Source organism: Chanodichthys erythropterus, chromosome 14 (genome assembly GCF_024489055.1).
Source record: "Chanodichthys erythropterus isolate Z2021 chromosome 14, ASM2448905v1, whole genome shotgun sequence".
Taxonomy (NCBI): Eukaryota; Metazoa; Chordata; class Actinopteri; order Cypriniformes; family Xenocyprididae; genus Chanodichthys; species Chanodichthys erythropterus.
The window spans coordinates 22055724-22079760 of record NC_090234.1 but is presented as its reverse complement, the minus strand read 5'-3'; the positions used below and the strand labels follow the sequence as shown (position 1 = coordinate 22079760).

At 36.4% G+C, this 24037-nt stretch overlaps 1 protein-coding gene across 1 annotated transcript in view; it reads left to right on the top strand.

Moving 5' to 3' along the window:
• The first annotated feature begins 452 nt into the window (after positions 1 to 452).
• Positions 453 to 24037, top strand: part of vwc2l (von Willebrand factor C domain containing 2 like) — a 36455-nt gene continuing 12870 nt past the window's right edge. Inside the window, exons 1-2 of the mRNA XM_067410683.1 lie at positions 453 to 842; positions 23574 to 23703. Coding sequence (XP_067266784.1) covers positions 453 to 842; positions 23574 to 23703 — 520 coding nt within the window. The remainder of the gene's footprint in view (positions 843 to 23573; positions 23704 to 24037) is intronic.

Genomic DNA, 24037 nt, shown 5'->3' with positions numbered 1-24037 from the left:
TTCTTGGCTGACGACAAGATACTTCAGCTGTATGGAACCAATATATTTGACTACCACAACAAATTCACACTAAACAATTCAATTGGTGTTACAACTCATATTAATATGACAGAACTCTATGTACCTGGCACTAATTTATACAGTTTAGGTTTAAGTCATACATTTCCAAAAGTACTCTGTAGCAGATAAATGCGGTTTGAAACACATAGTGCCAAAAAAAAAAAAAAAAAAAAAAAAAATCAGGTTAAAACTTTGTTACAACACTCCCCATTCATCCCTATACGATGTTACTTTCCTCAGTAAACTGTATCATATGATCATTAACGCATGTCCAGTTATCAAGCTACGGGTTGTTTACATTTCTTTCAGTGTCATATTTGCAGCATGGAGACTTACAACTTAAGGAACCTGAGACACTCTCCTTGAATGCGTCAAGACTGCCGCGGCAAAGGATGGGCCCTTTTCTCCCGGCGATTTGCGTCGTGCTGCTTGCCGTGAACGCCGCTGTCTCGCCGGCTTCTGTCGGCCCTGAGGACTATCCCGCCGCGGACGAGGCCGAGAGAACTGCCAACAATGACATCATTTTCGATGACTACCGAGGGAAAGGCTGCGTGGATGACAGTGGCTTCGTGTACAAGCTCGGGGAACGTTTCTTCCCGGGCCACTCGAACTGCCCGTGTGTGTGCACGGAGGACGGACCTGTCTGTGACCAACCCGAGTGCCCTAAAATACACCCAAAGTGCACCAAGGTGGAACACAACGGGTGCTGCCCCGAATGCAAGGAGGTCAAAAACTTCTGTGAATACAAAGGGAAGACTTATAAAATCCTGGAGGAGTTCAAGGTAGGATCACGCTGCCTCCTAATTACCTTAATGAGTATTGCAAGAATATGAGGTTATTTTATGAATGTAGCATTGCATTGTTTAACCCACACGCCTCTGCATTAATTATTATGTGCGTCTTGCACTCCAGCTGAAACTTCAACCATGTACAGTGGAGGGATTTGTTTATAAAAGGTCTAAATGGAAAAGGCTTTCCATTATTCTTGAATTGTGGGTGGATTGTACTTTACAGAGATTGAATTGATCAGGTCTGCAAGTTTCACAAGTCTGGCTCTGCATGACAATATCTTTCAAACTCTCGCATCCTATGTCAAAATCGTAAGACAGTCCTCAAATACAGTAGTTTGTGTGGGTGGGTCCGTGCGTGAGTGCAGTATAGTTTTGTGCTTGTTTTACTCCAGCTCATCATAAGCCCTATCCATCACTATCAACTGTAATTTGATTAGAACTGTGCCACAGAAACAATCCACTTGACAAAGTAATCCATTTGCTTTGCATTTTCTCTTGACTTTAGATTCAAGTTATTTATATTGATCAGAGGAAGAAAGCAAACCAATCAATCATGCAACAAAGCACGGAAGCATTCTTAAAAAGACCCATCAGCCGTACACAGATACATGAGTGTTGTGCTGCATGATGAACCATTCTGCCAACTTGCGATTCAGAACACATAGAACTGACAAATACATTAGGTGTTTACTGTAAAAACCGAAAATTGAAATTAGTTAAAAGAAATGAGTTTGTTTCACTCAAATAATAATGAAAGTTGCGTGAACTCAAAATTTCATTGTAGTAAGCTGAACCTAAAGGGTTAGTTCATCCAAAAATGAAAATAATGTCATTTATTACCTCATGTCGTTCTACACCCATAAGACCTTCGTTCATCTTCGGAACACAAGTTAAGATATTTTTAATGAAATCCGATGGCTCAGTGAGGCCTCTATTTCTAGCAATGTCACCGAACCTCTCAAGAACCAGAAATTAACTCAAAACAGTAATAGTTCTACCTTAGTATTATAAAGCGACAAGAATATTTTTTATGCGCCAAAAAAAACAAAATAACGACTTTTCAACAATATCTAGTGATGGTCGATTTCAAAACACTGCTTCGAAGCTTTACAAATCTTTTGTTTCGAATTAGTGATTCGGATCGCGTATCAAACTGCCAAACTGCTGAAGTCACGTGACTTTGGCACTCCGAACAACTGATTCGAAACAAAAGATTCGTAAAGCTTCCAAGAATCGTTATTAGTTTTTTGGCGCACAAAAAGTATTCTTTGTAATTTTAAGATAGAACCACTGAACTCACATGAACTGATTTAAATATGTTTTGAGTACCTTTATGGATCTTGAGAGGTTCGGCTGGAAATAGAGGCCTCACTGTGCCATCGGATTTCATTAAAAATAACTTAATTTGTGTTCTGAAGATGAATGGAGGTCTTACGGGTGTAGAACGACATGAGGGTGAGTAATAAATTACATTATTTTCATTTTTGGGTGAACTAACCCTGTAATATGATTGAGCTGAGTTGAGTTGCAGCAGATTTCTAATTCCCAGCCTGCTTTGCGTCAGACTGTATAAATAAATGTTGAAATTAAGTGTTATTTTGTGTGTTTTTGTACAAGATTAACATAGATAGACATAAGTTAGTGTTTAGTGTTGTGTTATGTTGGGATTTACAGGCGGTTACTTTTGTAGGGTTACCATTGTGGTGAAGAGTAGAGCCTGTGGTTAGGTTGAGGATGGGCTGCAAAACTTTTAAGACCACTTACTGTATGTTGTTTCTTTGATAATTATAATGGCATGTGTTATTTGCTAACATTTAACCAAGATCTGAATGTCATGTTTATGTAAATTAACATTTTATTTAGCATAAGTAGTCTATTAAGCACTTGCAAATAATAGATATTTCTATAATGTATGTAAAACAGAACATAACTAATATCAACAGGACCCTTGTTTACTTGGACTGATGCATTTCTACCTGCAGGGATGCAAATAGCCGGTGGTACATATTTTATTTTCACATAACAGAAAGACTCTCAGAAGTATTAATTCCCTAAACCACACAAAATGAGTTTTTTTTTGTTGTTGTTGTAACATTCAACATCAGAGAATTGAAACTGGAGGAAACACCAGGAAAGCGACTGATGAGATCACAACAGATGCCCTTGATCACAGAATTTTTACTTTCACCAACAGAGCTCATTTCCAGGGTTAACATAGGCTGTTTCAGCAACTGCAAAACTCAAATAAAAGTTTTAGATATCAACAAAGGGCAAAGCAATAAATCATAAGACACAAAATTAGTCTTTGGGCTCCACCTCGCAAGTGTACCTCTCATAGATTAGAGTTTCCAGCACATGTTAGCAACATTTATAGATTTAATCAATCTTGAGGCTCTAAATTCTGTACCCTTCTGCAGCATTTTTGATTCAGTCTCAGTAATTTTGATGTTTAACATTAATTTTAATACATTAATTTGATTATTTAACATTTATAAATAATTTAATAACATCTGATATTCAAATTTGAATATTTATTTGCACTGATTAATGACACTGAGCAAAATCCTATTTCAAAAATGATATTTTAAGTTAAACATATATTTAGGAGAAAGAACAGACAGAACATAAGAAATGTTCTCTGATGTTTCTGATCATTTATACTTCACTGGCCACATTGGTAATTATGTGTTTAATCTTAATTGTGATGCTGTGGATCTTTTTCGTGGATTTGCACTGCATATATCTTGAATCTTCTCTCTCCAGAGAACAAGATATCATTAGCATTCATCTCATGCTTACATCTGATTCATTGAGCTTAATCTTGAGATAATGTAAATTCAGGCCTTTTTAGGCAACCTGTCTCTCGACATTTAATGTATTGCAAAGATTATTATCTTAGACTATATTACTAGCAGATAAAACCCAGAACAATGTTTAATATCAGAATTACAGTGGGGTGGAAGGTCTATGTAATTCAGAGTTTCACACTGGGTGATGAATTTCCCATCCAGCAACATCTGATATATTATCACTCACCAGTTCTGTGGGGCAACATGGGGCTGGCCAGCTTTTGACAAAATTTTATTGCAATACATAGTGTTTTCTTTGAAGTGTCAAGCTAAATTCCGTTCACAAACAGTACCTTGGCCCGTTTCTCTATAAACAAAGACTGCGTATTTAATTTTTTCAAAGGTTTCAAAACTTAAATGGCATAAATCACTTGGGAAAGAGTGACAAAGTCAAGCAGTTTCTTTGTAATTATGGTCTCTGAGACTTCTAAATCAAATCCATCTTTGTTAGGTGGCTGATTAGCCCTTTTGTGATGCAAGCACATGTTTCAGCTCGATGTATTTGCCCATGTAAGTCTGTTTGATAAAAAGATCAGGTCCATCAATACAGCAGTTCACCTGCATGTTCTCTCCAACCTTGAGTGGAAGGACAGCTTACAATCTTTTATTACCTTTAAAACCGTTTATCTGAATCTACTGATAAGAAGAGACCCTGACTGAAAGCCCATAAACAATGCGAAGCAATTCATAACCAGCAGAAATCCGTTTTTGATCAGTTTCTGCTCTGAATTTGAGTTGCGCATTAAGCAAACGAGGTATCATCGCTCAATGGCGTCCAGTGAGATCTCTTTGAATTAAATGCAACTACTGAAGTCCAGCTGTGAATGGGAATCAAAGGGCATCACGGCTCTTGATAGCTGATCCAATTAAGAGAAGCCGACAGGGTAACCTTTGGTGTGGGCCACATTGGCATTTCCTCAGCCGTTCTTTGGCGAGGACTGTATTTACTTGACTCGGCAGGAGTGGGAGGAGCCCCACAGAGATATGAATCTTACACACACAGAGAAGGCTTTTCACTGTAGAATAAGGCAGAGCTTTTTGTTGTTACTAATCACTGCAAATGACAGCCGAGTGACGGATTTCGAAATTAAAGAATCAAAGTGCATCATCAAAGCGATTCACACTGACCCATGCGTAACCCAGCTTGGCCCGGCCAGTTTTGCGGCTTATTAAATGTCACATTTCTCAGGCTGAGAGTGACTGAAAGAGCAACAGGATTTATACCAACACAACAGAGTTGATGACATCATTTCTAAAACATGTCTTGATTTTCACAATGTTCCAGTGAAAGTTCAGGAAGAGTATGTTCATATAATTCTGTCAATCCAATCCCTGAGAGAATAAAGTATAATGGCCAATTACTTCACTACACTCTTCCTGCACCTTTTCTCTCTATGCTGTGAAGGATGAAGGGTGTATTAGGAAGCCAAACCAGCTCATTTAGATCATATGAAAATGTAAGGTTTTTATATTATATAAAAATACAAGTTTGCAATACAAAGTGCAAGATACAGTGGCTCCAAAAAGTATTTATGCAACACCTAAAGTTGTATATCATTGGATTAGATCATTTGTAAAAATTAAATGTTAAAAAATACACACAAACAAGCAAATATAGCATATGCATACATAAAAAAATATGGGGTCAGTGAGATTTTTACTTTTAGAGTACATTAAATTGGTCAAAAGTTACAGTAAAGACATTTGAAGACTTCAGATGCAAAAGCCTCTGAAATTTTCTTCTAAAATGAGCATTTATATCAAGCTTGTATGTTTATGATCAGTTATTTCACTTTAATGGCAATGAAAATGACCTATTAATTGCCATTAAAGTGAAATTACTGAACCTAAACATACAAGTTTGATAAAAATGCTCATTTTAAAAGAAAATTTCAGATGACACTTAGAGGCTTTTGCATCTGAAGCCTTCATTTGTAATGAAGATTTCTATTTAAATTCAAATGCTGTTCTTTAGAACTTTATGATTGATCAAAGAAAAATGTATCGTTTTCACAAAATATTAAGTAGCACATCTGTTTTCAATATTGATAATAATAAGAAATGCTCTTGAGCACCAAATCAGCATATTAAAATGATTTCTAAAGGATCATGTGACTGAAGACTGGAGTAATGACTTCTAAAATAAATTACATTTTAAAATATATTAAAATAACTTTATACAATGCAACTGTTTTACTGTATTGTGATTAAATTAATGCAGCCGTGGTGAACATAGGAGACATTACAACAATAAAAACCGAATTTAAAGGATTATTTCAATTCAGAATTAAAATGTCTTGATAATTTACTAAACCCTGTGTCATCGAAAATGTTCATGTCTTTCTTTCTTCAGTCGAAAAGAAATTAAGGTTTTTGAGGAAAACATTCCAATAGTTTTCTCCATATAGTGGACTTCAGCAGTTACCAATGGGTTGAAGGTCCAAACTGCAGTTTCATTGCAGCTTCAAAGGGCTCTACATGATCCCAGATGAGGAATAAGTGTCTTATGTAGGAAACGATCGGTAACTTTCTAAAAAATAAATAAATAAATAAATAAATATATATATACTTTTTAACCACAAATACTCATCTTGCACTAGCTCTGCAATGTTCCTTGTATTACATAATCATGTTGGAAAGGTCATGCATGACGTAGGCGGAAGTACAGCAGTAGGCAAAAATCTCATTTTCTCCTCTAACTTCAAAACCTTCTGACATCTTTGTTTTACCTTTTTTGCAAAGGCCGTTTGACTTAGTCTTTGCACGTTCGCTTTGTAAACACATGCTTGGTACTTACACCTACGTCATGCCTTTCCAACGTGATTACGAAATGCGTGCCGCATTGCAGAGCAAGTGTAAGATGAGCATTTCTGTCAGGACCACTATCGTCAAATATGGTTGATAATTGCATAGAGTTTGTATTGGCGGTATGGTTCTGTTCTGGGCAAGAACTCCATGCGCATCAATGCAGAGCAGCAATAACCACCCTTAGGGTAAACAGAACAGAACCAACATATGCAGATATAATTAATGTCAATAATTTAACATGTTCACATATTTCAAGAATTAGTTTGATTCAGGGGAATCATAAGGCCAATCCTAACTTAAGAGAGGAGGAGCTGGGGATGGAGGAGGGTAATTAGCTCCTGAGAAATGCAATAGCTGCTGATAATACTGAGAAGCTTATATATGGATGCAGGTGTCGTATTCCTATAGGTAGACATGAGTCACCTGGGAGTCAGCTGACGCTAATGCTGGATTTGTGGTTAAAAACTATAAAAATTTTATTTTTTTAGGAAATGACTGATTGTCTCACTAGATAAGACCCTTATTCCTCTGCTGGGATCGTGTAGAGCCCTTTGAAGCTGAACTGAAACTGCAATTTGGACCTTCAACCCGTTGGTAAACCATTGAAGTCCACTATATGGACAAAAAACCTTAATTTCTTTTTGACTGAAGAAAGAAAGACATAAACATCTTAGATGACATGGGGCTGAATAAATGATCAGGACATTTTAATTCTGAAGTGAACTAATCCTTTAATTATAAAAATTAACAAAATTTAATACAAAGCATAATTTGTTTACAGATATACCACTTGGCTGAATAATTTGAAACTAATGCAAATGAAAGTGTCCAAATACATTTTGTGGCCACTTTACACAAGAGCAAAATACGCTGTACTGGGAGTTTAAGAACATATAAAAACAACATGATTATTACTTTATTATGTGTTATTAAGTGTTCAAATTTGGTGATTTTAGGGGGCAGTGGGATTGGGGCTCTGGGGGGGGGTAGTGGTTCCTTTTCTGCTGTTGTGTTATATTTCCTAAGAGCTCTGAAACTTACCCTCAGTAGGTGTTTCACCTACAGGGTCCCCCTGCAGCCGTGGAAGGGAGCCACTCCACTGCCGCACCCCCAGCCACTGCTCAGCTGCAAGCAAGAGGCCGGAGCTATAGGGTGAGTTCAGATCCCAGGCAGAAAGGCTAGGGCCGGGATGTGAGCTCTGAACGATCCCGTCTGAGTGCCTGGGATCACCAGGAAGGGGAATACCTGTGAGAAGTGGTGAGAAAATGAAGATTTGAGGAAACGGCATATAGATAAATAAAATTAGACATAACCTTTCATAAGGTCTTATATCTGGGCATCCTTATTGGATTTTTCTTGCTGAATCCTCAAGCATTCAGAGAAAACCATGTTTTGTAAATTAATCAGATAACACTCTCCATTCCTCAAGGTTTGGAATTGTCTTGTCACGAATATCGCTCAACGCTTCAACAAAAGAACAGGGCGCCGGTTTTGTTCGGCATCTCAGAACAGACGGCGGTGCATTTTTCATGCTGAATATTCAACGAGGAAATGTCAATTTGAATTCCATCAAAACCCAGGCAGTGTCTATCACTGTCAAGAGGCTGCGACTTTATTAAAACAGATATGTAATCGGTTTAGCGCTTAGAAATGTTTCAACTATAACATCTCTCTTTCTCTCTCGCACACACATAAATGCAAAATAAGTTGCCCTCTCATCTGCATATGCTACATTGAGCAGTAATTAGTGACTGTACTCAGTCAAACTCTGACACCTGTGAGAGGAAATAGCTATAAAAAGCACCTGAAATGAATTGCTTAAATTGATTTTCCAATCCAACTGCCTGAGGAACATCATGGTTTTAATTTAAAACACTGATTAAAAGCTAACAAGTAGGCCAGCGGAAACTGGAACTATGAAATGGTTTCAGCAAGTTTAAACTTATATTTCAAAAACTTCAAGTTGAAATCACTTCAGTATCTTGATTTTCCCACCATCCTCTCGGTCTTGTGTATTCCCCGATCCTGGTGTTGTTTTAACATAGTCACATAGGAATGCAACATTTGCAACCCACCGTGATCTTTAACATTTTCTGAAGGCACTTCGCATGAGCCTTTTAGTCACCCCCATGTCTGGAACTACATTTCCCAGTATGCTGTCAGAATGATATAGCTCAACATCTGTGCTTAAACTCATGAGGATCTGATGACTCAAGCTCAGTGCATCTGAGTCATCAGTGGCACCATATAACTGGTTTTAACATTTTTTTTTTTTTTTTTTTACCACTTTAGAGCCAGCATGCCCACATGATTCAGGCCCCATAGAGGAAATCTTATCATTATTTACTCACCCTCATTGTGTTCCAAACCCGTTTGGAATGTTTCCCAGTTGTTATTTTGTCTATGGGACACAAAAGTGAGAATTACTGTTAAACAAAATAGAAGTGACCATGTCTTTCAAAGTCCAATAAGGACCTAAAACATAGAACATATTAAAGGTGCAATATATAAGAATTTTGCAGTAAAATATCCAAAAACCACTAGGCCAGTGTTATATATTTTGTTCACTTGAGTACTTACAACATCCCAAATGTTTGCAACTATTTGTAAATCGTGAGAAAAATTGCAATTTTAACCAAGGCTCCGGGACGTGTGAGGAGTCGCCTCTCAATTGCGTCATACCCGCGTTAACCGTCGGTTTACGGTTTTATTTTGTAGAAACCATAGAAACACCAAAGACACTTTAAAGATGCCCTAGAACTTCTGAATATGTCTGTGAAGTTTCAGCTCAAAATACCCTATAGATTTTTTTAAATTCATTTTTTTAACTGAACACAGTAACAAACTGTGTTTTTAACATAAACACAGTTCACACAGCTAAAATAACCCTCAAAATGGATCTTTATAAGATGTTTGTCATGCATGCTGCATGCAAACATCGGATCATGTGAGTACTGTATTTATTTGGATGTTTACATTTGATTCTGAATGAGTTTGATAGTTCTCCGTGGCTAACGGCTAATGTTACACTGTTGGAGAGATTTATAAAGAATGAAGTTGTGTTTATGAATTATACAGACTGCAAGTATTTAAAAATGAAAATAGCGACGGCTCTTGTCTCTGTGAATACAGTAAGAAACAATGGTAACTTTAACCACATTTAACAGTACATTAGCAACATGCTAACAAAACATTTAGAAAGACAGTTCCCAAATATCACTAAAAATATCATGATATCATGGATCATGTCAGTTATTATTGCTCCATCTGCCATTATTCGCTATTGTCCTTGCTTGCTTACCTAGTCTGATTATTCAGCTGTGCACATCCAGATGTTCTGCCCTTGTCTAATGGCTTGAACATGAGCAGGCATATGCAAATATTGGGGGCGTACACCCCGACTGTTACGTAACAGTTGGTGTCGCCTGTTCTTCGGAGGTCTTTTAAACAATTGAGATTTATATAAGAAGGAGGAAACAATGGAGTTTGAAACTCAGTGTATGTCTTTTCCATGTACTGAACTCTTGTTATTTGACTATGCCAAGGTAAATTCAATATTTATATATATTTTTTTATATTTATATTTATATTTAAATTTAATATTTACATGTTTTAATAGACAAGGGAACAACTGTTTGGTTACTTTTATAGACAGAAATCTAATTGTTGTTATATAGCTCAACATGTTTAGTCTTATTGTTTAAATCTAATTTTCTTGATTTTTTGCTAGTACCATGCTTTACCATGCCTCAGAGAAAAACACTATTTTGTCAAATAGCTAACACAGTATAATCAGATGCAGCTTTAATTTTAGTAACAGTAATACATAATTTTCTCCATCATACAATACGTTTTAAAATGAATTGCATGCCATTTATCAACACAAGCCATCCAGCATTTACTTATATGATCTTACTGTAGTGTGCAACAGTGTCTCACAGCATCCACCAAGCGAATGCACAGAGTAATGTTATAACATCATTTTCAACACTCTGAAATGTATCTAATATGATAAACAGAGCTGCGTTACCTCATACTCATGACCAGAATAGCGGAAGCGGCTCCGGCGACTGTGTCATAATAAAAGTCCCGCTGCTCACGGAGTGTGTTGCGCGATCGCTCCAGCGGCCTCGTTCAGCTCCCACAACACTTGGTCCTACTCTGCTTCATACTACAGTAATGTTAATAATCACATCCATTAACATGATTTCTTCCCGAGTCCTATCCCAATTATTTTCCACCAGCCGTTGAGGTGAAGACTACATGTCCCAAGATTCCGCGCTCAAACTCGGCATCATCAAGCTACGCCTTTTTTTGAATAGGCATCTAGGGACCTCTAGGGGACAGAAAATATTACATAGTGCACCTTCTTAAGCCATATGATAGATTTGTGTGATTTGTGTTATCATTCAATAACTATGTCTAGCCATTGAGTACGTGAGTCGTGCCTTTTAGATAATTTTTTTGTCCAGTTTATAACTTGACACTCATAATCACTGTAAAACCATTGTTATATGGACACAAGCTGCATTAAAAGTTCTCAAATATAAAAGCATACAGTAGGTATAGGAAAAAAACAAAGGTGAGAAAATAATGTCATAAATGGATAGTTTACATTTAAATGGAAATTCTATAATTTACTCACCCTCAAGTTTTAACAAACCTGGGTGAATTTCTTTCTTCTTCTGAACACAAAAGAAAATATTTATGTATGTTGTTAACCAAACAGTTAATGGATCCCACTGACTTCCATAGTATGCGGGGGAAAATACTATGGAAGTCAATGGGGCTCTTCTGCTGTTTGGTGAAATATCTCTTAATGGGTTTTCATTTTGTGGTGAACATTTTCTTTAATGCACATAAACAAACTAACAAAGCATGTCTGCTGGAGCATTTAGACATTTAACCATCCCACTTCCCATTTAAACAAAAGTCACAAACACTACAGTTCAAAGATTTGGGGCCAAAAAAGATCATTATTATTTTTTAATTAATACTTTTATTTGGTAAGGATGCATTAAATTGATCAAAAGTGACAGTAAAGACATTTATAATGCTACAGAAGATTTCTATTTTAAATAAATGCTTGAACTTTCTGCACATCAAAGAATCCTGAAAAACATCTATCACATTTCCACAGAAATATTAATCAGTACAGCTGGTTTCAACATTGATGATAATAAGAAACTATACATGTCAGCATATTAGAATGATTTCTGAAGGATCATGTGACACTGAAGACTGCTGAATATTCAGATTTGCCATCAGGAATAAATTAGCTTATATATTAAAATATATATATTAAATATATTATATATTAAAATATAGTTATTTAAAATTGCAATATTACAATATTGCAGATTTTACTGTATTTTTGATCCAATAAATGCAGCCTTGTTGAGAAATCTTACCAACCCCAAACTTTTGAACGGTAGTGTATACAATTTGATCTGTTTTCTTGTAGACTAGACAGAAATGGGAAAAGATAGTTGTGCTCAATAATTGCAAATTATCCCACAAATGAAGCATTTTGGCATCTCACATCATCTCTGTCACCAGCATTAAAATGCTTCTTCAGACCCATGCAAAAAGTACCCTTCCAAGGGCTCACCGATAGCTATTTAAGCAGTGATAGCACACAAGAGCAGGAGAGCTCTTGAATTTCGGATGATCTTGAAACAATGCATGCCCAGACTGAAGAAGTCATTGTCCGTTGGAGTAGAAAAGAGTATGCTTCCTCATTCTCTGCGGCGTGACGAGATAAAACCATCAGTGTTAAACTGACTCACACAGCATCAACGAATCTAAATGTAACTGGTCAGGTGTAAAATTAGTCCTAATACTATAGGCGTTGCCGCAGAAATGAAATCTTTTTAATCACATGAGCCATGCAGTGATCAATGTAATCGGACAACAGTACGAAAATGTCACAGACACCCTTTTACACATGTAACCCTTTGCAGTTACAAAACAATGCTCATACAGTCATCTGCCATTAAATAATGTTCATAGTAAGATCACTACCTGCAGAATACCAAGTATATCGCCTAGCACTGTCTCTTTGCTCCTGCAGTAATAATGTTATAGTATGTATATATTAATACAGCAGTAGCGACTGCTATAAGATTACATGGGAAGCATGACTTCTCATATGTTTTCCTATAAGTGGACCTTCTTCTAGCACTTATACTGTCTTTGGTACAGTTTTTGTCAGTAATAATGGACGACAGTGCTCTTTGAAAAGCATCAACCCATCATCCGCTACTGATTTACAGTAACAAGTCTATATATATATATATATATATATATATATATATATTAGAGGTGGGCATAGATTAATTTTTTTAATCTAGATTAATCTAGATTAATTTTGAAATTAATCTAGATTAATCTAGATTAAAATGGCTCATTTGAATTCTGCCGAAGACATTCAGAATATGTGAGATACCCAAATTGTCCCTGCGTCCCAATGTCCATACTATCCATCCTAAATAGTATGTGAGATTAAAATAAGTGTGTGCCAAAGCATAGTATGTTGAAAAGAGTATGCCAAAAGTCCCCCGGATGGTCTACTATTTCCGGTAGATTTTCGAAGTGTGGATCCGTGCACACTATAAAGGCTAATATTGCCCACAACCCATTGCACGTTGTACGAGGATTCAGTTCAGAACTACAAACATGAGTAAAAAGTGTTAAAAACTACAAAACATGACGAATATGCACGATCAACGCTGAGAGGTTGTTTGAGTGACTAATAATCCGTTCAAACTGATAGAAAATATTTATTTAATGTTATACGTGTTATTTTTCATCTGCAAATACCAATGTGGACTTTTATAAAGATCTGATTGGCCATTAAGTTTTAAATGCATCATTATGCATTAATATGAGGAGAGTTCTCCACATGAAAGACTCGCGACTGCAGATCGACGTGCTGCATTTCTCTCCGATACGGTAGGAAATTAACTAAATGAAATGTGGAGGATGTAAGATGATTGACAGGCCAGTTTACGGTGACAGGATGCGACAGAGAGAAAAGACGCGATTGTATGACGTGTTAGTATGTCCCAAAGCTTGTCTACTCTTTTACTACACACTCAAAAGTAAGTACTTTTTGTTCACAGAAAGAGTACATATTTTAGGGCGTACTATAAGTAGGCGAATTGGGACGCAGCAAGTGACTAAAAGTAATCCACCATTTTGTCCGACAAAGCAGATAGGAGTTAGAAGATTAACCTCAGTTGAGTTATACTTTTGTATATTATATTTTGTATATTGACATCTTTCCGCGTTTGAAACAACACTGATTCTCATGTTCATTCATGGTTATTTGATGCTATAAATGGACTCGTAGTAAGAGATGATCGGTTTACGAGCCTCTTGAGCTGAGGCGCTACAGCAATCTGTCACGACCATGGTCACGACACATTAAAGAAAACGGGTTTTATTGTTTGAATTTCTTAAAAAAACTACACAGTTTTAAAGCTGGGACTTTGTTAAATATCATAAGTTACCTGCTTTGTCTTGTCAGTGTCCTCTGCTCCGTGATGCATTTATCACTGTGTGACGTGACGGGCCTGACAGCACCACGGCTTGTCGACCAAAGCAACAGTAACTAGGGGGGGCGGATGGGTCTTGAGAAGGGTCAGTTCGGCTAGGTATACATCCGCGTTAAAATATCAAGGTGAAAGTCATCATAACTTGCGTAGAATAGACCCAGCTCCCAACCCAATTTTGAGAAGAGATTAACGGCGATATTTTTTTTATCGCCCGATAAGAGTCTCGCGTTAACGCAGCACGTTAACGCCGTTAACGGCCCACCACTAATTATATATATATATATATATATATATATATATATATATATATATATATATGAAGACTTCAGATGCAAAAGCCTCTAAGTGCCATCTGAAATTGTATTATAAAATGAGCATTTTTATCAAGCTTGTATGTTTATGTTCAGTTATTTCACTTTAATGGCAATATGTCATTTTCATTACCATAAAAGTGAAATAACTGAACATAAACATACAAGCTTGATAAAAATGCTAATTTTAGAAGAACATTTCAGATGGCACTTAGAAGCTTTTGCATCTGAAGTCTTCATATATATATATATATATATATATATATATATATATATATATATATATATATATATATATATATATATATATATATATATATATGTGTGTGTGTGTGTGTGTGTGTGTGTGTGTGTGTGTGTTTTGTGTGGTTATCTATGTAGCACTGTTATAATTACCATCAGAGAACAGGGACTTAATCACTTCATGCAGGATATGCTTGCTTTGCATGTTAATAAGAGACATTGACAAGAGACAAAGTAAATGAAACCACTTTTGGTCAAACATCAAAACGAATCGCCAGTTGCCGTGGAAGCAGTACAGCCATGGTCTCTGATGTGATGTGAACTGAACTAAAACCTTTTGTATAATTAGTGTTAGAATAATTAGTGCTGAGAGCTATGAGTCAGTAACCTATTTGAGAACAAAGCCATTCTATGAACAGATGATTTTTAAAGATATATATATATATATTCTGTAATTAATCATGATTAATATATTTTGTATTGTAATATTTTATTGTTTTTATTGTTGTTTTCATTGTTTTTGATCCATGTAACCTTGTATTTTAAAAAGGTTATGACACCAACATTTTACAAACGGTGAAATTTCACAATTGTTCATTCCAATTTTTTTATACAACAGCAAAAATATATACTTTATATATTATACTATATATAATATAAAGAAGTTATAATTATTATAAGAAACTAAATAATGTACAGGTAAAATAACACTGAATAGTATTTAGTTTATAAATTAAATAAAGAGGAATCCTTATCAAAGCTACAAAAGTTATTCAGTCAAGAGCAATGAGTGTTTTTCTATTTTTCTTTTGTTCTTTGATTAACATTAATGACACAGACTGCAGCAGATTTATTAGGCTGCTTGCACTATAAGATCTGAGGAACGTGGCGTGGCTCTGACACATATCCGATAACTCTTTACGTTCATTTAAGATTGTGCCTACAACGATACTCCCCAAAAACTGACATTTTTACATTTTTTGGTGTGTTTTGGCACAATAAAATGCAAAAGAGAACTCAAATCGGTACTGGCACACTGTCTGAAAAGTGGCTTTCTGTGTGCGTGTTCAGTTCTCTTACCATGCTTAAATGGTTAAAAAACACTTGAATGAATGATTGGCTGATCACAGAATAGGCCTACACGTGGACCATCCTCGGCTGGCTGCTCTAAACAAAAAAATATATCACAGAAATGAATGTGTTATCTTTTAGAGCCCGAAAAATGCATATACGTACATATAAATAATAATTCATTTTGAATTCATATATTTAATCTTGACTTTGTGTTGTTCAGTGCATTTCAAACTCTGTTGAAAAATGTGCTTAAACCAGCCTGAGCCTGATTAGGTTGATCTGGTTTCCTGTTTTATGAGACAACTTGTCAACTTATCAGCCTAATAAAATCTATCAGGTAAACCAGCTGAACACCAGGTTAGCCAGACTGGAAGACCAAGAAGACCAAGCAATCTTTTTTTTTCAGCAGGGAAATTGTACTCTGTTTTTTCTTTTCAGTTGATTTGTGTACACTTTTGTTGGAACCGTGTTGCTGAATAATATATAATACCATAAGTATATAATCTTGGGAAGAGTAAAGCCTTTACAATAATAGGGATCCAGGCCTAGTTACATAAAGAGTCTTTTCAGCAGAACATGATATGAACCTCTTGTCCTTTACTGAATGAAAGTAATGAATACTTTGTAAGGATGATTTTTTTTGTAGTACAGCATGTACGTTTGAATCTTATAATACCCATTTAAGACACTGCTCAAGTGCCCTTTTTTGCAAAGTTAAAGTTTCAAGATCATAGTCTGTTGTTCATGGAAAATGTTAATCTCAGCATTCTCTAAATTATAAGCAATGAAAAGCAGACGCTTGTGCCCACTGCTGCCCATTGTATGCCATTTTGCCGTGTGTTGGCCCTACGAGGAGTTTGGCACAATTACAAACGTTTTGTATGAGCAAGTTCACAAGCCCCTGTCCCACTGGACTGAATGCTGTTATCAATGGAGAACAGAGGATTATTAGTGTACGTGCCTCTCACACAGTGTGCACAGACTAAAGGGCATGACTATGGCCAGGACAAGGGCCCTAATCTCTGTCTGTCCCTGAGACCTTCAGCCTTGCATGATCCATGCTGGCATATTCATGAGTCAGTGTCACCTCTGTGAATACATGAAATTAATGAGTGAAACGGGTTGTATCAACCGGAGGAGGTTTCAAAAAAAGTCCCAGCGCTACAATTTAATACATCATTAATGTTTAGTAAGTCTCTTATGCTCACCAAGGCTGAATTTATTCTCTAAAAACTGTAACATTGTGAATTATTAATTTAAATTAACAGTTTTTTTTGTACAGTAATATATTCATATGTAATTTATTCCTGTGATGGAAAAGCTTTCTGTGTCCTCAGTGTCACATGATACTTCAGAAATCATTCTAATATGCTGATTTTGAGCCTGAGAAACATTTCTTCTTGTTATCGTGTTGAAAACAGCTGCGCTGGAATCTGTACTACACTTTTTTCAGGATTATTTCGTGAATAGAAAGTTCAAAAGCATTTATTTGACAGAAATCTTGAAACATAAATGTCTTTTGATATCAAAAACAAAAATATCCAACTGACCCCAAACTTTTGAATGGTATTCTATGTTGAGAAAATTCCGGTATATACTGGAAAAGCAACTTGGTTTGTTTTATGTGTCATTTAGAAACAGTTTTATCAGAAATTGATTAATAAACAATAGTAGAAAAAAAAAATATTTCAAATAACAGTGCAGCAGTTTCCGTGAGGAGAAAAAACAGAAAATGTGTATAGTATTTGTGATAAGAATTTTTGCCATTTCAAAAGTAATAAATCCTCTTTATTTCATGGAAAAATTTCAAAATAAAGTTGAATATACAGAATATACCATTCTTCACATATTTAGCAATTCAACAATGCAATCTACCAAGAGGAGTGCGAAATAATGACACAAATACCAGTAAATTGACAAGTGCAAACCTTAGTAAATCACCTTGCATGATTCATTTAAAAACTTTCCTCCCATAAATTTTGCGTCTGAAAGAGAAACTCCTACAAATGCATATGCAATAAGGTCAGCCACATTTTCAGCGATCATTTTTTACTGCATGTCTTTAGTAAATCCTGACAGTAGTTTGCTAAAGCCAAAAGAGTGTTTGCGCTGGTGCACGCTGTTAGTAAATCTGGCCCCTAGTTTGCTCGTTACAATGTGTTTAAAACAAAACATTTTTATTTGAAAAGATCTGATTGCACTAACCTGACAAACACTGCCAAATTTAGTCATTATTTCTTCATCAGAGAGAGTGAACACCTGAGCGAGCATTACCTGTCTCATATAACATTCATTCTTCAGGTCAATGTCCATAATTTTACAGTGGGTACAGAAAGTATTCAGACCCCCTTACATTTTTCAATCTTTGTTATATTGCAGCCATTTGCTAAAATCATTTAAGTTCATTTTTTTCCTCATTAATGTACACACAGAACCCCATATTGACAGAAAAACACAGAATTGTCGACATTTTTGCAGATTTATTAAAAAAGAAAAACTGAAATATCACATGATCCTAAGTATTCAGACCCTTTGCTCAGTATTTAGTAGAAGCACTCTTTTGATCTAATACAGCCATGAGTCTTTTTGGGAAAGATGCAACAAGTTTTTCACACCTGGATTTGGGGATCCTCTGCCATTCCTCCTTGCAGATCCTCTCCAGTTCTGTCATGTTGGATGGCAAACGTTGGTGGACAGCCATTTTTAGGTTTCTCCAGAGATGCTCAATTGGGTTTAAGTCAGGGCTCTGGCTGGGCCATTCAAGAACAGTCACAGAGTTGTTGTGAAGCCACTCCTTCATTATTTTAGCTGTGTGCTTAGAGTCATTGTCTTGTTGGAAGGTAAACCTTCGGCCCAGTCTGAGGTCTTTAGCACTCTGGAGAAGGTTTTCGCCCAGGATATCCCTGTACTTGGCCGCATTCATCTTTCCCTCGACTGCAACCAGTCGTCCTGTCCCTGCAGCTGAAAAACACCCCCACAGCATGATGCTGCCACCACCATGCTTCACTGTTGGGACTGTATTGGACAGGTGATGAGCAGTGCCTGGTTTTCTCCACACATACCGCTTAGAATTAAGGCCAAAAACTTCTATCTTGGTCTCATCAGACCAGAGAATCTTATTTCTCACCATCTTGGCAAACTCCATGCGGGCTTTCATGTGTCTTTCACTGAGGAGAGGCTTCCGTCGGGCCACTCTGCCATAAAGCCTCGACTGGTGGAGGGCTGCAGTGATGGTTGACTTTCTAAAACTTTCTCCCATCTCCCGACTGCATCTCTGGAGCTCAGCCACAGTGATCTTTGGGTTCTTCTTTACCTCTCTCACCAAGGCTCTTCTCCCCCAACAGCTCAGTTTGGCCAGACGGCCAGCTCTAGGAAGGGTTCTGGTCGTCCCAAACGTCTTCCATTTAAGGATTATGGAGGCCACTGTGCTCTTAGGAACCTTAAGTGCAGCAGAAATTTTTTTGTAACCTTGGCCAGATCTGTGCCTTGCCACAATTCTGTCTCTGAGCTCTTCAGGCAGTTCCTTTGACCTCATGATTCTCATTTGCTCTGACATGCACTGTGAGCTGTAATGTCTTATATAGACAGGTGTGTGGCTTTCCTAATCAAGTCCAATCAGTATAATCAAACACAGCTGGACTCAAATGAAGGTGTAGAACCATCTCAAGGATGATCGGAAGAAATGGACAGCACCTGAGTTAAATATATGAGTGTCACAGCAAAGGGTCTGAATACTTAGGACCATGTGATATTTCAGTTTTTCTTTTTTAATAAATCTGCAAAAATGTCAACAATTCTGTGTTTTTCTGTCAATATGGGGTGCTGTGTGTACATTAATGAGGAAAAAAAATGAACTTAAATGATTTTAGCAAATGGCTGCAATATAACAGAGTGAAAAATTTAAGGGGGTCTGAATACTTTCCGTACCCACTGTATGTACATTATTAAAATCAGTTTGAATGTCTGCTGAGGAAAGCGATCTTTGTATTTGTCTTTTTTACAGTTAAGATAATTTTCCATAACAGTGCTAAAACAATGTCCTTTGCAGTGCTCTATAGGATGTAAAGTTAAATATAGACTTAATATTAAATTCTTAAATTTAATATTTACCCCAATCGATTGGCTCCGAGCAAGTAAAAGAATAAAAAGACCTAAGATTGCCCGTTTTATGTACCCAAAATGAATTATTGTTTATCTCATGTTTAACCACTACAAGACATAGTGGAGAAGCTGTTCTCAGCGGGTACACAAGCACTGAACAGCCACTGACAGCCTGGAGCTTCCATCTCTGAAAATGTCTAAACAAATTGTAAAATATGAGTCACATTTTTCAGGTCTAAACAACTACATTACCACCTAAAACAACTCGGCCACCATGACAGTCACTTCAAGTGGAGTGATACAAATGGTGAAAAGCAGTGGTGTAGTCCTAAAAAAATAAGTGGTGTACTATTACCCCCCCCCCCCCCAAAAAAAAAAAACAACAACAACAACAACAACAAAAACATATGTAAATATGTTTTATGTTTTTGTTCACTAGTAACATGTTTCATTAAATACAAATAAATACAGTGCATTCTAAAATTGGTTGACATTTTTAATGTTTTACAGTTTGACTTATTTAAACATGTTGCTTTGGAATTATATTCACTGTGAAAAGTGATATATCTGAAATTAAAGTTTCATTTTATTCAAAAGGGTATAAAAAAAGCAAATTATTCAAAATCTAATTTATTAACAGTATAAAAATGTGGTCACAAACAAACAAAAACAGAAGTCAGGCTGAATGGAAATTTAATCCACTCTCTGTCAGTAGGTGGCGCTTATGGAACAGCAAAAATGGAGCTGTTTCCCCGGAAACCTCTTTAAACTCAGTTTTATATTATTTATGCACATGTAAGCTTAAGTCAAACTATATAATTTTCCATTATCATAGCATTTATTATGAATAATAGCAACCTACACATAGCCAATAGAAACAACAGAACATGTCACAGGTGTAATATAAATCTAGTGAAAATATTCCCTTAATAGATTATAAATTCTACAAGTTAGCCAAATTTACCATAAATACTACAATTAAACGATATAAATTCTAGTAAGGGTGGGTGATGAATAGTTTAAAAAGCTTCCTAATAAATGTTGGCGCAATGTGATGTTTGTCCTCTTTTCAGACTTCTGTTCATTTTGTCCATCAGTCTAGATCGCGTTTGACTTTCTCTATAGCGTTTTAAAGTGTTTCACTCTCAATATATATTCAAATGGATCGCACATTTTATCATCAGTGTCGGGATGGCTCGTGGAAATCTTATCACACTTTTGGAGCGTGATCAGATTCAGAGTTGCCTATGTTTATGATTCCCGCACCACTCATGCATTAAATAAACAAGCTTCAGTTGCATTGATGGTCTTTTGTACGGGAACTTAGCGCTTAAAAGCACCGAACGCATGATGTAGGCTATATAATTAATTAAGTCTTATTTATTCACCATATTTCTCACGCCGTGACCGCTGCAGCGAGAGATCTGTGCTCAATGCAAGGCTCAAAACACCGAGTGGCTTTGATCGGAGTTCTCTCACTGCAGCGCGAACACGCACTGTGAAGCCTTTTTTAGCCGACAATGATGAGCGGGCAAATGACAGAAGTGCTCATGCACCAATTACAACAAAGAATCGCGAGTTTACACAACAGCATTGGACGCACAGTTAAGGGGGAAGCTAACAGGAGAATATTGTATGGACTTTCGAAGCAAAAAACAAATGGGTATACGCAAATACTGATCCTTACAAGTCGTAATACGCAAACAGCCCTGAGCAAAAAGTAAGCATACGGCGTATGCGTGCGTATGGCCCCGACTACACCACTGGTGAAAAGGTAGTGTTGTTTTCACTGGAAAATCACAGATTCGAGAACCAGAAAGCGCTGTTGTGTATATTATATATATTTATTTATATATGTGTGTGTGTGTGTGTGTGTGTGCGCACTGTGCCCATGTTGCATAATTTCTAAATTTGCATTGATGGGAAACATTTGCCATAACAATGACAAAGTTGCCTCACAATTGGCCTCTACCTGGGAATCATTAAAATAACTTCCACACTCTCTGGAGAGGAACCCCACAGTTGAGGAACCATTACTCTAAAGGAGTGCTGTAAAAAAAAAAAAAAAGGCTAGAGAATATTCCAAAAAATGCTACTGTGGAAGTTAAAATAAGCACATAAATTAGAATAAGATTGCAAAATAATATCCAAGAGTTTGAATGTCCTAGTGGACACTGCTGGTTCAATTATTAGGATGTGGAAGATACATCAAACCACCCAGACACTTCAGTGAAAAGGTCGTACCTCAAAACTCTCTGAGTGAACATAAAGGAGGCCTGTGAGAGAAGCCAGAGAGAGCCTATCCATCACTTCGAAGGGGCTACAGAGTTCAGGAGCTGAGAATAGTGTAAAGGTGCACTAATCAACCAAATCTGCACAACATTGGCCTATATTGTGGCACAAATGGGGACAAACTGGCTTCATATTAAATATATATATATATATATTTAACTGATAATAATGCTAGTATATATGATTTTGTGGTAAGATTTCAGCCAACAATTTAAGCTATGTGGGAAATGCAAATTTAACACTGCCCACCATCAAACATTATCAAGCAACTGTGAAGTAGCATCATTCAACTTGCCTCAACAGCCAAAAAAGAATGGACTAAAAACATACCTGAACTGTGTGGGAAGCTGGTACACACTTACTCTGAAAGATGGCTCTGCGGAATATTAAAATCTGTCAACTTTTTTTTATACGGTCATAAAACATAATATCTGTGGTCGCATTCAAATACTACATGTAGAGTTTCTGAAATCATCACAGAAATCCAAACTGCAGTGTTAAGCAGACGTGGTTAAGGGCCTAAATAGTTTTACAAGGCACAGTATATGGGTTTTGAACTTAATATTTCATGAACTTTTGGAGTACATGTAATATTCAGCAGATTGAGTATAGTGAATATTAAAACAGACATGCAATGTAGAAACTAATCGCTTATTAATCTGTCTCTAATTGTTGTTCACTGTTAGATACTGTCTGATGGAATTATTTGTGATTAGTCATTAAAAGTTGATTTCACAAATGTAAAGTCATGCAATACCTAAGTATTCTTTATGCTTTCTAAGAAAACCCAGAGATTATTGCTAACAAAAATGATAGTTATTTCAAATGTTTTGTTGCAACCGGTTTTAAGACATAATCTAAATTAAATCTAATCAATTTAAAACAGAATAAGAGAAATATATGCCAGGACTTGGTTTTATCAATCAGGAATTTTTGGATTGCCAAAAAAAAAAAAAAAAAAAGTTTGCCGTCAATATTTATTTTTAAGAAATTAATACTTTTATTTAGCCAGCATGCATTAAATTGATCAAAAGTGCCATTAAAGACATTTATGTTTTGTATTTCAAAACAATGCTGTTCTTTTGAACTTACCATTCATAAAAGAATCCACAAATAAATATAAAGCTGTTTTCAACATTGATAATAAAAGATAATATTTCACAATGTTACTGTTTTACTGTATTTATGATAAATTAAATAAGCATAAGATATTTCATAGCGCATAAGATTTCTTTTAGAAGTATTAAAAATTTGATACAATGGTAGTTTCAAAGTAGCCAGGAGGTTGGAGGGGTGAGTTGAAAAGGGAGAGGGCTATGTGACATGAAGCAAGCTATTGCACTTATTCATATATTTTTTATTTTCATTTAGAGTCGCATACATTTAGATAAGAAAATAGGGTCAGTTTGGATTTCATGTCGACTTCCACTGCGATGTCTTGGCTGTAAGAGTCTCTCACCGTATCATATTTCTCTGTCTCTCCAGCCTTCGCCCTGTGAATGGTGTCGCTGCGAGCCAAATAACGAGGTGCACTGTGTGGTCGCTGACTGTGCAGTACCGGAGTGCGTCAACCCAGTGTACGAGCCAGAACAGTGCTGCCCCATCTGTAAAAACGGTAAGAATGGCCTATTTCCTATTATAGGTTTATGGAGAAGATGAAAATACCTGCAAGGTGTACTTTAGAGAATTCCTTAGAGTTCTCTCTCCACTCTATCCCAAAGGAAAGTGAATTGTTCTGCTGACTGGCATGTATCAGATTTCATGAAAAGCAGTGATGGTGTGGTATACACAGACAGCTCTATGCACAGGTTATTTAAAACCCACTCAAACTTTCTATTAGATCTCAGTATCACCAGCAGGCGAGCTCTGATTGCCAATCCTCTGCTCAATTACAGGGGAAATTTGGTTCAGATAAACAGTGTCCCATTGATTAAGACCATGCTAAGAAG